The 13,289-nt window shown below is 41.8% G+C and overlaps 1 protein-coding gene across 2 annotated transcripts in view; it reads left to right on the forward strand.

Annotated features, from left to right (window-relative positions):
* CATSPER3 (cation channel sperm associated 3) overlaps positions 1–13,289 on the forward strand; it is a 51,165-nt gene that overhangs the window by 3,356 nt on the left and 34,520 nt on the right. The window contains exons 1-2 of one of the 2 annotated variants that reach the window (XM_054487672.2): positions 308–4,289; positions 6,161–6,314. In XM_054487672.2, the coding sequence (XP_054343647.1) occupies positions 4,192–4,289; positions 6,161–6,314 (252 nt within the window). In that variant the 5' untranslated portion in view covers positions 308–4,191. Of the gene's footprint in view, positions 1–307; positions 4,290–6,160; positions 6,315–13,289 lie in introns of those variants that run through there. The other variant, XM_063665214.1, reaches the window with a different exon arrangement.

Here is a 13,289-nt window from a genome sequence, read left to right on the forward strand (position 1 = left end):
TGCGCCACACCCACCTAATTATTTTTATTTTTATTTTTTCTAGAGACAGTCTCACTATTTTTCTCAGGCTGGTCTTGAACTCCTGGGCTCAAGTTATCTTGCTGCCTCAGCCTCCCATGGGTAATTTTTATTTCCTTTTTTTTTTTTTTTTTGGAGATGGAGTTTCGCTCTTGTCGCCCAGCTAATTTTTTTTTGTATCTTTAGTAGAGATGGGGTTTCACCATGTTGGCCAGGCTGGTCTCGAGCTCCTGACCTCGTGATCCGCCTGCTTAGGCCTCCCAAAGTGCTGGGATTATAGGCGTAAGCCACAGCGCCCAGCCCACAGTACCATTTTTATACCTAACAAAGTGATTCCTTGGTACACTTAATACCTAGGCAAAATCAAATTGTCCTGAAGGTCATGAATGTCCTTGGACAGTAATTTGGTTCTAATCCAGGATCTATATGAAGCCCACCACCAGTTGCATCTGGTTGTTGTGTCTCTTTAGTCTCTCAATCTGGAGCAAGCTCCCCTCCCTTCCTCATTTCCCCATGTTATTTATTTATTGTAAAAACTGGGTCAGTTGTGCTGTAGAATATTCTGCCATCTGGATTTGTTTGTTTCTTCCTGTGGTGTCATTTAACTTGTTTTACCATACCCTAAACAGAACCCTTTTCCTCTGTTTTGAGCGGAAGTCTGAGAGGCTAAACTTAATGGCTGTGTTAACATATGTCACGTGTAGCACAGTGGAGAAAGCAGGATATGGCTCATAATTACAGTGGTGAAGACCTAAGAATGAAGTTGCTAGTTATCACCTACATTAGGGTTTGACATAGGTCTATGTTATGGGTCGCTGCATCTGCTGGAACTCACAGACTTTACTATAGAGAATCAAAGATCCCATATCCGAAGTCTATGAAAATGCTCATGGTGGTAAATTCCAACAGAATGAAACACCAAACTTGCTTCAAGTAACTCACGTTTCAACTTGAAAGAGACATTATCAAAGTTGGAGACCCCCAGGTTCCTGTCTGTTCCAAATCTTTGCATGATGACAGTGGTTTCTCTGATGTGGTAAGCTTTGGCTTTCCTCTATTTTCTTTCTAAAAGATCACTGGAGTAGAGAGGAGTTAAACAGACATGACCTATGACCTCTTGCATGACCTCCACAGATAGCAAACCGGGCCGACATGGTTGACGATGTCCTTTTCTACAGTGAAGTTAATGAAAGTTCTGAAAATAATGATTACTTTCTGACATTGATAGGATTTAGGAAACCTTTGTATAAATAGCTTGAGCATGGCTGTTTATGTTTTTGCTATAGACAAAAAGCAGCAGCGTGTACATTGTATTTGGACACAAGCCTGCCTCCGTTAATATATTGAACTATTGGACCACTAGGGTTAGTCGGGAGCAGTCTGTACACTTTCTGATTCAGCATTAACATTCTAGTTGGACTCTGTAGCTTTCAGTTTTGTAAAGTTACCAGCAAAACATCGGGAGGTATAATGGGGTTTGGCCATCGTATGTGAGCTTTGTGTTTCAATGCCAGTTACTCAGGACTAGTAAATTAATGACACTGTCCAGAGGACTTCAGGGTCACCAAGCTGCTGCGCCTGCCATTGGCTGACTCTCCCTGGCTATCTGTGGCTGAGATGGTGCTGCTCAGGTCACGCAGAGCATGAGCTGCTGCTGAAAGGGCACAGGAGATGGCCCTTGGGCTTCTCATCCCAGGATGCCTGCCCTGCCCACCAATCCATGAGAAGATATGTATGATTTCAGTAGGCCCTGGATCAGCTTGTCACCTCTGATTTCCTGTTGCTTTCCACTCACTCAGCTGGAGTTTCATTTCCAGACTAAAGTCTTCATCACTGACTTCAGAAACAGCATTCATCTGTGGCTGTGCTGATGTAGTACACCAAAAACAACTGGGGTCTTCTCTGTCACTTTCAGTGGGCTACTTTTCCTCACTTCTCCAAGCAGCGTGAAAGAGTTCTTTACATTTTTAATCTCTTTTTTGTTTTTCCCTGAAAGTATGCTTTGGTGCTTAAAGAGAGAAGTCACAAATGTATACTACTGAGTTTCCTGGAGATGAAATCCTGTTATCCCTAGCTACGTGGATGAGCACAGGAATCCCTGATGCCATTATTTCGTATACTTACATGGCACACACTTACTGAGGGCCTTCTGTGTGCTCTAGGGGATTGAGCACAGTGACATATCAGGGCAGGTAGAAACAGATGGAGAGCTGATGCGGGCTCTCTTAGAGCAGCTGCCCCAGGAGGCCCCTGTGGATGGATGTTGGGCAGGAGCCCTGAGACGTTAGGGGCATATAACTAAAGGACATAGCAGGAGTTATAGGAGGAGCTGATCCCTGAGGGAAACAACGTAGAGGGAGAAGATGGGGCTAAAGTTTGAATTGTGGGGACATTAATCACAGTGATTCTTAAAACTTTGCTGTTGATGATTTTAAATGGAGAAAATGAGTACATAAGATGTTATTTCCCAGTTCAGTATATTGGTTACCCACAAGAGTATTTTCCTACCACGAATGGTCATATATACTTGTTGTAGAATACCAGGGACAGCAGAGATGGTGGGGTGGTTACTTCCTTTTCTTACAGCCCAAGAACTTTGGTGTCCAGGAAATTGACCAATTTAGCCGCTGAACATTTAATACAACACAGGGCTATCCAGATCCCACTGTCCTGATTTGCCCTGAAAGCCAAAGGAGTTAGGAGAAGGTGAGTGGGGAGAATATATTAATCCTGAGAGTTGAACAGAGCAAAAATCCCTATTACTTTTGTACTTAAAACATCTCTGCCTCATGTGCTCACTATATTCTATTTAGGTGGTTTATATGTGCACATCCCATCCTATGCCTGCAGTTAGCCAACTCAGGGTTTATATTGCCTCCTTTCTTTTTTTCTTTTCTTTTTTTTTTTTTTTTAAGAGATGGGGTCTCATTCTGTCATGCAGACTGGAGTGCGGTGGTGTGATCACAGCTCATTGTAACCTCCAACTCCTGGACTCAAGTGATCCTCCCACTTTGGCTTCTCTGGCAGCTGGGACTACAGGTGCATGTCACCACACCCATCTAATTTTTTTTATTTTTATTTTTTGTAGAGACAGTCTCACTATCTTGCTCAGGCTGGTCTTGAACTCCTGGGCTCAAGTTATCCTGCTGCCTCAGCCTCCCATGGGTAGTTTTTATTTCCTTTTTTTTTTTTTGGAGATGGAGTTTTGCTCTTGTCGCCCAGGCTGGAGTGCAATGGCACGATCTCGGCTCACTGCGGTCTCCACCTCCTGGGTTCAAGTGATTCTCCAACCTCAGCCTCCTGAGTAGCTGAGATTACAGGCACCTGCCACCATGCACAGCTAATTTTTGTATTTTTTTAGTAAGAGACGGGGTTTCACCATGTTGGCCAGACTAGCCTTGAACTCCTGACCTCAAGTGATCTGCCTGCCTTGGCCTCCCAAAGTGCTGGGATTACAGGCATAAGCCACTGTGCCTCGCCGCTGATTTTTATTTCTTATTTTTTTTTAGAGATGGGGGTCTCACTATGTTGCCCAGGCTGATCTCAAACTCCTGGCCTCAAGTGATCCTCCCACCTTAGCCTCCCAAGTTGCTGGGATTATAAGTGTGAGCCACTATCCCTACCTCACTATTACCTTCTTTGCTTCTCTTGTTTTCTTTTGTTCTAAGTCAAACCCATCACAATCTTTTCTTGTCCTTCCAGGTGTTTCCAGTGTTGTGCCCTGGATGTGCTCTCTTTCACTTAGAGCCCAGAGAACTTGCTTTTCCCCCTTATATGACCCTTAACTTTTTCTAACACATGATTAAGGGCCTGGGTCTATCAGCTGGGGGCACTTCTTGAAGGGAGGGTCTTTGTGTGGTCTGTTTCTAGTGACTTCCAGCTTTAACCCAGAGCCTCATGATTGCTGGGTGCCCATAGCCTTTTTGCTGAATGGAGGCACTCAGTCTCCTTGGGAAGAGAGAATCCATGATAGACCCACTTGGGAGCTCTCCACTTCAGGGGCCTGCCCACTATTAATGCAACAGAATGCCCGAGAGTGACCTCATAAAGCAAGGATTCCCTTCGTGGCCCCTTCTCTGCTGCCTGTCAGAATCCAGACGCTAAGGAAAATCCCTAAGCAGAGATTTTCTGTTGGATGCTAAAAGCAAGGAATAAAAGTTGAAAATTTGGAAAATGTCTCAACGCCGTCACCAGCGCCACTCGAGAGTCATTTCTAGTTCAGCAGTTGATACTACATCGGTGGGATTTTGCCCAACATTCAAGAAATTTAAGTAAATATTATCTATCTCCATTGCCTGTTAAGAAATGTGCTAGTGGAAGTGTGAGGGCAGGGTGTCAGTGTTCTCTCAGCCTCTTCCCTTAGATACTCGTCTGCTTACCAAAATAATTTGCATGTCCTTGACAATCTGGTTTCTATGATTGGTGAGGCTGGCATACTGTTATGTGCCCTGTAGACTTGAATGACCAGTTTTACTCAGTTTTGTCCTTTTCTATTAATGACTGTTAGATAATCTGAAGGCTTTTCTCTTTTTTTATAATAGACCCCATCTCAAATCAGATAATGAAAATTACATATCTTGATATATTAGAAAAGTATATACATTCTGGCTGGGCGCGGTGGCTCACACCTGTAATCCCCGCACTTTGGGAGGTTGGGGCGGATCACTTGAGGTCAGGAGTTTGAGACCAGCCTGGCCAACGTGGCGAAACCCCATCTCTACTAAAAATACACAGATTAGCCCGGAGTGATGGTGTGCACCGTTGTCCTAGCTACTCGGGATGCTGAGTCAGGAGAATCCCTTGAACCTGGGGGGCGGAGGTTGCAGTGAGCCAAGATTGCACCACTGCACTCCAGCCTGGGTGACAGAATGAGACTCTGTCTCAGAAAAAAAAAAAAAAGAAAAAGAAAAGTATATATATTCTATTTTTTTTTTTTTTTTTACCTATTATGAGAATGTGTTCATTTCATTTGTAACATATAATGGGAAACAGTAATATGTACTCTTTGAGAAAAATTGCAAAGCACAGATAAATGGAAATAAACAGGAAAAGGAATCACCTGTAACCTCACAATCCATAGACACACACTGTTAAAATTTTGGCATATTTCCTGCTGATTTTTTCTACCTGCTGATTTTTGCACAGGTGAGATAATTTTGAACAGAGAATTTTTATCTTTGGTTTTTGTGTTTTGCTGCACACAAAAACAAAACAAGATATAAAAATGGATCATAAACATTTTTCTAAATCCTGAAAAATGCATAGACATATTTTAGTGCCTGCATTTCACGAGATGGACATACCATAATTTACGTACACAGTCCTTTTTGTTAGATGTTTAAATTGTTTTCAAGCTTCTCAGTGCTGGAAAAAATACTGAGATAGACATTTTTAGTTGAAGTTATTTCATTTCAGGTTATATTCTCTTGGGTCAGAGAATGAATGGTTCTCAGGCTTTTCAAAAGAGCTGGTCAGTTTTTATGCCTCTGGCAGTTTTTGAGAGTGTTCAATCATACTACACTGTTGCCAGCATTAGATCTTATCATGTTTAAGTCATTGCTAATTTTATAAATAAAAATAATGGTTTTACTTTGCATCTCCCTGATTAGTATTGCTGTAGAACATATTTGGAGAAGTTTGTTTGTCTTTGGTATTTATTTCATGAATAGATTGTGTGCCCATTTTCTCTTGGGGTATTCAGTTTTTTATTATTGATGTGAGCATGTGTATGGGTGATTATTTGATGATTATCAGTTTTGCTTAGTAGACTGGCAATATTTGTCTTGCTCTCACTGTGTTCCCAGTGCCTACTAGATTGCTTGATATGTAGTTGCCACTCAATAAAGATTTGTTGAGTAAATGAAGATGACACTTTGTTTTGCTGGAGAAGGAGTGATGACCATTCTTTTTCAGAGGTCCAGGGAGAGGGAGCTAAGTAACTGAGTGGGGATGGAGTATCCATGATCATCATTTGTTTGTCAGTGGTCATTTATTCAACATCTCATTGCTATTTAAAAGTATATGTAAATTTATATTCACACAAGGGAGAAAGCAGAGCCTTGTCCCTACAAAAAGGTATGCATTATGTGGGGATCTAGCTCTATTGTGCTGTAACCATACTTCACATTCAACTTTTTGACAGGAGGAACAATGATGAGTGTCGGGCATTTGTGAAGAGAGTCATAATGAGCCGTTTCTTTAAGATAATTATGATTAGCACTGTCACATCGAATGCCTTTTTTATGGCCTTGTGGACCAGTTATGACATAAGATACCGCTTGTTCAGACTTCTTGAGGTAAGCAGACAAAATGGGTCCATTTTCTTCTTTTTTTAAAACATGCTTTATTTCTGGAAACATTATAAGATTTTTTTTTTTTTTTTTTTTTTTTCCCCGAGACAGAATCTCACTCTGTCAGGCTGGAGTGCAGTGGCGTGATCTCAGCTCACTGCAACCTCCATCTCCACCTCCCGGTTTAAGCGACTCCTCTGCCTTAGCCTCCCGAATAGCTGGGATTACAGGCACCCGTCACCACGCCCAGCTAATTTTGTATTTTTAGTAGAGACGGGGTTTCACCTTGTTGGCCAGGATGGTCTTGATCTCTTGACCTCGTGATCCACCCACCTCAGCCTCCCAAAGTGCTGGGATTATAGGCGTTAGCCACCATGCCCAGCCCATTATAAGATTTTAAAGGTATTTTGCTTCAAGAAATTTTCTGTAGAATTCTAAAAATACTCTAAAATCTGAGAAGAAGGTGGCAAGAGCAGCAGTGGTGACATGGTGGATTTTTTTTTTTTTTTGAGACAGAGTCTCGCCCTGTTGCCCAACCTGGAGTGCAATGGTGCTATCTTGGCTCATTGCAACCTCTGCCTCCCAGGTACAAGTGATTCTCCTGCCTCAGCCAACTGAGTAGCTGGGATCACAGGCACACACCATCATACTTGGGTAATTTTTGTGTTTTTAGTAGAGATAGGGTCTTGCCATGTTGGCCAGGATGGTCTTGAACTCCTGACCTCAAGTGATCTGCCCGCGTCGGGCTCCCAAAGTGCTGGGATTATGGGCATGAGCCACCGCGCCTGGCCAGTGACATGGTTTTTAAGTGTCCTTGAATCTCCTCTCAAAAACCGAGCAAGCCTGGGCAACAAAGTGGGACTCCCATCTCTCTTTTTTTTTGTTTTGAGACGGAGTCTCGTTCTGTCACCCAGGCTGGAGTGCAGTGGCGCAGTCTCGGCTCACTGCAAGCTCCACCTCCTGGGTTCATGCCATTCTCCTGCCTCAGCCTCCTGAGTAGCTGGGATTACAGGCGCCCGCCACAACGCCCGGCTAATTTTTTGTATTTTTAGTAGAGACGGGGTTTCACCGTGTTAGCCAGGATGGTCTCAATCTCGTGACCTCGTGATCTGCCCTCCTTGGCCTCCCAGAGTGTTGGGATTACAGGCGTGGGCCACCACACCCGGCCCCTCCCATCTCTATTAAAAAAAAAAGTTGGGCATGGTGGTGCATACCTTGAGTCCCAGCTACTCTAGAGGTTTAGGTGGGAGAATTGCTTGAGCCTGGGAGTTCGAGGCTGCAGTGAGCTGTGATTGCACCACTGCACTCTGGCCTGGGCAACAGAGTGAGACCTTGTCCCAAACAACCAACCAAAAAAACCAGAGCGACTAGGTAGCAAAGCCAAGAACCCACAGGCAGCATTTACAACAAAACTGGTTAGTTTCCTTACTACAAGCCATAAGAACTGAATAGTATTAGCCTCTGTGGGGGAAGAAACAGAGGGAAGCCATTATTTATTTATTAGAAAGTGTGATGGGCTGATGTGAGAACAGCATTTGATATCAGGAATGGTATTGTCTAATCCAATACTGGGCTAGATCAAGAGGTTCCTGGTAATTTTTGAAGGGGCTAGAGCAGCAAATGGTATGAACTTTCAAAGCTGACCAGCTAGAAGTCTTTTTAAAGACAGAATCCCACAGTTGGGATAAATATTGGAAATGAAATAAAAATTGAGCAGGTTAGAGACATAGAGATGAAGGAAGAGAAGGTTCAGATAAAATTGGAGGAGGAACCAGGATACCTCAAAAATCAAGCTACTGCATTCTTAAACACAACACAAAAGCAGAAGAATGAGCTTAATAAGGTTAGAACCACACCATCTTCTAAAAGCTCAAGAAAACAAATTTTATGTAAAACAGCACAATAGAAAAAGACTGATGCTGCTATAGTTGTGTTTTTAGAAAAAAAAGGGTTGAGATAAAGTCTCATACAAAATTACTGTAAGAAAAAAGAGAATGAGGTAGAGAATAATCCCCTTATACAGGCTGAGCATCCCAAATTTGAAAATCTGGAACCTGAAATGCTCCAAAATACAAAACATCCTGAGCACTGACGTGACACTCAAAGGAAACGCTTACTGGAGCATTTTGGATTTTGGATTTTCAGATGTGGGTTGCTCAACTGGTAAAGAAAATGGAAATATTCCAAAATCCAAAACATTTGAAATCCAAAACACTTCTGTTCCCAAGCATTTCAGATAAGAGATACTTAATGCGTAGATAATGAAAGCCCACCACAAAGACATGCCCACAAAACAGGGAGAGACTATAGCATACGACTTTAAAACAAGCCAGATGTTTAAGAAAGTGATACAAGATAGGAAAGAACAGAAGTGAAAAGACAAAACTCAGGAAAGAATTAGAAATAAAAATTTCAAAAATAAAGACTAAAATAGACTAAGCAATTAATTGCAACAGATAATAGCTTAAGAGAAGTATAGGATTAAATGTAGGAAATTTTTTAAATCAATAAGAAATGAAGAGATGAAAAGGTTTCAAGAGAAAATGATGAACATCGAAGATGGGGAAAAAAAAATCCAGCGTAATGACAATAGGAGCCCCTGAATTTGAAACAGAACAGAAACAAAGCAAAGGAACAGAACAAATGCTAAAGTCTATAATCCAAGAAAAGTTACCTGAAACAAAAGATTCGGAACTATATGTTGAAAGAGCACACATTGCATACCTGAGAATATGGACTTTGAACAATAAACACCAAAATATATTCTAGTGAAATTATTGGATTTTAAAGGAAAGAGGGGGTGAAGGAAACTAAGTATCAATGCAATGTGGCTTATAAGAAGATAATTACTTATTATCAAACTTTGCTATGGTAATATGTTATGCCAAAATAAAATAGAGTTACATATTTAAGATACTTCAGCAAAGAAAATGTAAACCAAGAATTTTAGATCAGAAAAATTGACTTTCAAGTATAAAGGACATAGACAAATTCGTCAATATTCAAAAACTTGGGGAATATTGTTTCCATGAGCCCTTCCTTAGTAATTTACTAAAGAATAGGTTTCAGCCAACCAAAATGATGAGAGAAGCATCAGCGTTAGGACTGAAGATGAGCGTTAAATATGTAGTTATTTGTAGAACTAATATTAATTGTGGTTTAGCAGAGAGAATATAGTATATAATGAATGCATCCTCTGACAGTGAAGATAGAGTATGACTAAAAAATGGGAGACAATGGGGAAAGCCAATATAAAAAGTTTCAAAATCATTTTCAGTAATCAACTTAGTGGCAACACTGTTAGTAGTGTTATTCTGAGGCTTGTATGTGTGTAATACAGGATAAGGCAATTGAGTAATTATGGGACAGTTTATTTCTGTCATCTCCTGTGTTCTTAAGAACCAGGATACTCATGCAAGAGAGAACCCAGGACTTCTTTGAGAAATAACCAATTCCAGGTCTAGGGCAGGAGGTACACGAGATGAACCAGAATTATCTTGTCTTCGACATTAGCAAGGAAGCTATCAAAGACTACTGGGGTCATGTCAAAAGTCTCAGGAGACTATATGAAGAGTCCTACTGGCCAAAGATGGGACAGTTTGAGCTCCAATAAGAAGAATAATTTCCTTGTATTGAAACTCATTAAATAATCTGTGAGGTTTTACTACTGGCCAAAGATGGGACAGTTTGGGCTCCAATAAGAATAATAATTGCAATGTATTGAAACTCATCAAATAATCTATGGGGTTTTAATGATACCCCAAAACAAACTGTCCACTTTTGGAGGATGATAAGGAGCTAATCCTTTATCTTGATAATTAGTAAATTAAGGGAAAGAGTCAAGCATTACTGACCTTGTGTGAACTGCAATACTAAGTAAGCATATAGTAGGTGAGGGGAAACATCTTTTTATAGATGTGTCCCCCTTAATAAATGAAAAAGAAATGATAGAATAACACAGTTTTTCAATGCCCAAAGAAGTAATTGATCTAGGCACTGAGCATCAATGGCTGCTACCATCATAAAAAGAGAGACAACCAGAAATTATGTGCCGTCTATAAAAGAACAGCACCGCTAATCTTGCCAAAGAGATCAGGACATATGGAGGCCAGAGGGTTATGCTGAACTGTACCATGAGCGTGCGCTCAGCAAAATCCTGACTGGGAGATTTTACAAGTCAAACTCCCCAGGTTCTTTAACAGATAAATTGTAAGTAAAGAAAAAGGAATGGGAGACTTAAAAGATACACCAAAAGTTTAAAAATTTATAAAATGGCAAGACGACTTATTAGTTCTAGGGATACATACATGAATTTCTATCTATAAAGAAATGCGGGGTATTAATTACTATAAAAATGTGGATAGTGGTTAATTTTGGGTGGAGGGAGGGAGTTGTAATTGGGATGTGGGGCACGTGAGGGGCTTCTGGGATGGCAGAGTTCTATTTCTTGACCAAGGTGGTACTTACAGGGATATTGGCCTTGAAATAATTTATTACGCTATATATTTGTTCATGTGGTTCTATATGTGTGTTTATTTTGCAATAAAAAGGTGAAAAATATACTCTTGTTATCTTTAGGATAAATAACAAATTTCCTTCTTGGGGGTGAAAAGGTTAGCATAAACATAGTGTGGTATCAGAGGCAGTCGAGGTGGTGGGATACCACAATTAATGCTTAAAATGTGTCAGATCCACTTGGTACCATTTCTGTGAACACGTTGGTATGGCAGTGAGTTCCACACCACAAATCCAGAGATTGGTTATGGACTGTGGAACATCATGTTAGGTATAGGACTCGGCAGGGGTCAGGGAAAGAGACAAATTGAGGAGCCTAAACCCTCTGTTTGCCTCCCTGACGCCATAAGGGTCACTAAGCATGTATCCTGGTTTGGGGACCTGGTTTGCAAGCCTAGGGGATGTTCTGTGATGTGCAGACTTTGGAGTCATACAGATTTGGGTTCAAGCCCCAGCTTCCTACCTTATTACTAACTGAGAATTTGGACAAGTTACTTAAGCTCTCTGTGGTTTGTCTGCAACATTTGTAAAATGATATAATTAATATACAACTTACAGGGTGGTGGTACAGCCATTGAAAATAACATGTATGAAAGCCCCTGGGTTAACTGTGAAACTGAGAAATTATTAACACTTCTGGGAACCCCACTGAAGGTGCCGGGAAAGATGTGAGAGAGCCCTGATCTCTCACCTCTGGCTAACCTTGAGGCTCTGTGCAAGCACGAAATGAAGGCTGAGGCAGAGTGGTAAGTTGCTAGAGCATTGAACATGTGGAAATGCTGTAGGAAAGCTTATAAAAAAGACAAAAAAAAAAAAAAAAAAAAAGCCCAGGCAACATAATGAGACCCTGTCTCTGTGGGGAAAAACAAACAAACAAACAAACAAACAGGCATGGTGCCATGTGTCTATAGTCCCAGCTGCTCAGAAGGCTGAGGTAAGAGGATTGCTTGAGCTCAGGAGGTCAAGGCTGTAGTGAGCCATGATTGCACCACTGCACTCCCACCTGGGTGACAGAGTGAGACGTTGTCTCTTAAAAAAAAAAAAAGACAACAAATAAATGCTGGTGAGGATGTGGAGAAAGGGGAACTCATACATTGTTGGCAGGAATGTAAATTAGTACAGCTGTTATGGACAACCTTATGGAGGTTCCTCAGAAAATTAGAACTACCATATGATTCAACAATCCCACTACTGAGTATATAGCCAAAGAAAATGAAATCTGTATATTGAAGAGATATCTGCAATCCCATGTTTATTGTAACACTGTTCTAAATAGCCAAGATATGGAATCAACCTAAGTGTTCATCAATGGATGAATGGATTTTAAAATGTGCTATATATACACAATAGAATACTATTCATACGTAACAAAGAACAAAATCCTGTCATTTGCAGCAACATGGATGAACTTAGAAGACATTATGTTAAGTGAAATAAGCCAAGCACAGAAGAACAAATACTACATGATCTCACTCATGTGGAATCTAAAAAAGTTGACTCATAGAGGTAGTATATTAGTTAGTTTTTGCATTGCTATAAAGAAATACCTGAGGCTGGGTAATTTATGAATAAAAGAGGTTTTATTTTGGCTCATGGTTCTGCAGGCTGTACAGGAAGCATATTACCAGCATCTGCTTCTGGTGATGCTGGCACCAGATGCTTGGGAGGATTGCTTGAGCCTGAATGATGATCTGTGATCACACCTCTGCACTCCAGCCTGGGTGACAGAGCAAGACACCATACCAAAACAACAAAAACAAAACCCCACCCCACCCCCCACCCCCAGAAAAAACCCAAGGTCTGTTCTGTTGCCTCTGGAACCAAGGAGCAGCGTTTCACATTGGGAATGTAAGCTGGTGCAAGGGGTGGGCTCCCGGGGCCTTGGGGAGCTCCACCCCAGTGGCTTTGCACGGTGCACTCCCTGTGTCTGCTGTTATGGGTTGGAGTTGAGTACTTGCAGCTTTTCTAGGCTTAGGATGCAAGCTGCCCATGGCTCTATCATTCTTGGGTCTGGAGAGCAGTGGGTCCCTTCCCACAGCTCCACTAGGCAGTGCCCTAGTGGAGACTGTGTGGGGGCTCTAGCCCCACATTTCCTCTTTGCACTGCTTTAGTAAAGGTTCTCTGTGAGGACTCTGGCCCTATAGCAGGCTTCTGCCTGGACACTTGGGCTTTCTTATACATCCTCTGAAATCTAGAGGAAAGCTGCTAAACCTCCTTCGCTCTTACATTCCCTAAGCCCACAGACTTACCACCATGTGGAAGCCACCAAGGCTTGCAGCAGCTTGTGCTCTCCAAAGTCATGGCCCCAGCAATATGGGTTCCAGAGCAGACCTTATTTGAGCTAAGACTGGAGCTGGAGAAGCCAGGATGTGGGGAGCAGTGTCCCACGGCTGCTCAGGGCAGCAGGGCCCTGGGCCTGGCCCCAGAAATCATTCAGTCCTCTTAGGCCCCTGGGCCTGTTATGAG

The sequence above is a fragment of the Pongo pygmaeus genome, chromosome 4 (assembly GCF_028885625.2).
Source record: "Pongo pygmaeus isolate AG05252 chromosome 4, NHGRI_mPonPyg2-v2.0_pri, whole genome shotgun sequence".
NCBI lineage: Eukaryota > Metazoa > Chordata > Mammalia > Primates > Hominidae > Pongo > Pongo pygmaeus.